The 2,949-nt window shown below is 37.7% G+C and overlaps 1 protein-coding gene across 10 annotated transcripts in view; it reads right to left on the reverse strand.

Moving 5' to 3' along the window:
• The window catches only part of LOC124950041 (RING finger protein 207-like), a 4,874-nt gene extending 2,267 nt beyond the window's left edge, over positions 1 to 2,607 (reverse strand). For 6 of the 10 annotated variants that reach the window (XM_047496151.1, XM_047496172.1, XM_047496162.1 and 3 more), the window contains exons 1-4: positions 2,455 to 2,607; positions 2,110 to 2,342; positions 981 to 1,129; positions 86 to 870 (exon numbers count right to left, since the gene is read on the reverse strand). In XM_047496151.1, the coding sequence (XP_047352107.1) occupies positions 86 to 870; positions 981 to 1,129; positions 2,110 to 2,321 (1,146 nt within the window). In that variant the 5' untranslated portion in view covers positions 2,322 to 2,342; positions 2,455 to 2,607. Of the gene's footprint in view, positions 1 to 85; positions 871 to 980; positions 1,130 to 1,301; positions 1,371 to 1,548; positions 1,698 to 1,987; positions 2,343 to 2,454 lie in introns of those variants that run through there. The other 4 variants (XM_047496211.1, XM_047496219.1, XM_047496202.1 and 1 more) reach the window with 4 other exon arrangements.
• Between the last annotated feature and the right edge of the window lie 342 nt (positions 2,608 to 2,949).

Below are 2,949 nucleotides of genomic sequence, written 5' to 3' on the forward strand. Positions count from 1 at the left end.
TGTGCGCGAGAAATGCAGTGAAAAACAAACTTGTAATGTAAAATTAAAAATAGGTATCGATGCAAAATGAAGTGTTTATAAGTACCTGTATAACCTGCGGTTCCTGTTGGGTCATCGTATGAGTCTGATCGTACAATGATTCTTTCGGCGTTTGTACCTGACCAATGAAAGGCTGTAACGTACGAGCAAAATCGCTTCTATAATTTATTTTCAAATGAGCAGCAAGTAGAGGAGGTCTTGTAGGATGTCCAAGTTGAGCTACGCGACTCAATCTTTCGAGCATGGGATGTGCGAGTTCAAGAAATTGATATTTTGTCGCACCACTTGTAAAAGCCGTACACAGCATTAAATGCATCTGTAATATTGGAAGTGCACTACCCAAGGATAGCAATCGAGTCCGAATCATTCTTTCCTTTATTTCAAATTGACGTTGAAGTTCCGTGAGAACGGATGCGTGCGTTTTAGTAATCGCTTCTTGCATTCCTTGACAGAATGAATTTAATGCGCGTTTTTCTGATTCCAGGCTATGCCGTAATTCATCCAATTGTGACTTTAATGCCAAAACTCCATCTCTTACGCCTGCCTGCAATTCGCAAATTGAATTTGCTGCTCTTTCCATTTTTTTTGAAGCTTGTTGCCAAGCACTTTCGATGTCCACGCAATGTAATCGAGCGTCTACCGGTGTATCACGAAAACAAGTTGCACAAAGCATGCATTTGGCGCTTTGACAATACATGATATATTGCTCCCCATGAGAAGGACAACGACGTTGAGTATCTTTTGCACATTTACTCATATGTACCACCTCATGAGAGGAGAACATTTTTGCACGATGTGTATGCTCTCTGCAATGAGTACATAGTGCTTGCCCTATAAATTAATATATCTATATTGAGTGATGCTATAATATATTTTTATAATATATTTTTGCTTGTAGAAAATAACATTAAATAATAATTAAATATTTTATAAGAAAATACCACATGTTGTGCAGAAGAACATAGTAGATTTGTCTCGCTTATCACAATTGGCACATGGTGGATTTTCAGAATTAGCTAGTTCTACTAGTTGACGTATCAACTGATCCGGTGGTGGTAATTGTGCACCCTCTTTAAGTTGTGTTTGTTGCCTGTAAATATAAAAATATTAATATTTTATAATAATAATGAGATAGAATAGAAGTGAACAATCAATAGATGAAATTTGTGCAAACTGGAAGAATATTATTTTAAATATGTAATCTTTCAAAAATGTAAAAAATAACAATTTTATAAACTCGTAATAAAACATGCACAACTAACTTCAATCTTCTTAATTGAATCTTTCAAATTGAATCGAATAAAAACTTCAATATCATGGATGAACTCCGTCTGGATAAGGATTAAAAGCTGATCAAAGAATTGTACTAGAAAATAATGAATGCAACACCTATATCATGAAATAAATCACAGATATGCAGACAATAAAGAATGTCACTGTAACATCATGAATGGGTACATGCAATTAGATAGAAGACAATAAGAACAGTAGACAATGAATTCCACACACTTCTCTCTAGTTTGATAGAGATGCAGCACCAAACATATTGATTGAGTATCGATCAACACTGTATTTACTCTGCTCTACACAATGTGTGAATGTAGGTAAACATCTCATAGGCGTGCTACAACCAGGTATCAGTAATACCTAAACAGATACTGCAAAACAAGTATTTGAATGTTTGTTGTAGAAGAATTTCAAGATTATTCCATAAAACATTTTTAACATGCAAAAATAACATTTAACATGGATCAAGAATAAAAAAAAAAAAAACGACGCTTATATACTATAGTTGCGATATATACCTAATTAGAAAAATCTTCAAAGTATAAACCATTAAGATGTTATTGCTATGAAAGGACAAGAGAGAAAGCTTTCGGTGCATTTTTAAGTGAACGAAATATAATAAATAAAAGGAATACTTTGGATTATTTTACTTGCAACGTACACAGCGATTCTTAAAGTCAGCAGGCCAGCACGAAGCATGCAGAAACTGCTTGTTCGGGATGAGCGTAGATCCCACGAATATCCTAAGGGTAGGGCCATGCAATAACAGACGTTGTTAACTACCCGCAGATGGGACAGGAGACTTTTCCGTCGAGATGAGGGCCACGTATACAGCGGGCGCAGAAAGTATGAAAGCAGGAGAGCAGGCAAGGCTCGTTGTAATAATCATGACAGACACCACAGACTAATGGATTCCTGGGGACAACGGGATCGACTCCGGACGTGGCATTGTTCTCGCCGACCCCGTCGACAGCCACCGACCCGGAGCTCGCCATTCTCCGCGAACCGACGGTCACCTGGAAGAAGTCAAATTTCCAAGTATACCAATTTCCACCCTCGATGAATTTCTTCGTTCTCCGAGGAAGTGTCTCGTCGTTAGAAATATGTTAAATTAACAAAGATGTTTACCCCCAAGACCGTTGGCCCGCCCGCCGCAGAGAATCACGATGGGATGGTTTATCGGCTCGTCATTCTGACGTAGTACGGTGCCAACCCCGTTTGCGCCTGACGATCGGCCCTGACGTCATTGGGGCGCCCACCAATCTCTCCCTCTACCCGCATAGAAGGCGCACGCATACACCGCCTGAAGGGCCATAGGCGCCGAACGTGCACCACCCTAAGGATACCTTTCAACGTCTGATCAACGTTCTTGCTAAATATCATCCATATTATCTTCTCCTTTCTACCAATTATTTTCTAAGCTCATTCATTTATTTCTTAAATTCTAACATTTATTAAGTTAGATTTAAATTCAAGTTATTGATCGACTATATTCTCTTTCTCTTTAAAGTTTTCAATTATTTACAATCCTTTCGAGTCATCTTCGTAAAAAGAAACAAAATATTTTACTTCTTATTCGCTATAAGAAACGATATATTAGACGAAATATTAGATGTTATTTTT

Source organism: Vespa velutina, chromosome 1 (assembly GCF_912470025.1).
Source record: "Vespa velutina chromosome 1, iVesVel2.1, whole genome shotgun sequence".
NCBI classification, from domain to species: domain Eukaryota; kingdom Metazoa; phylum Arthropoda; class Insecta; order Hymenoptera; family Vespidae; genus Vespa; species Vespa velutina.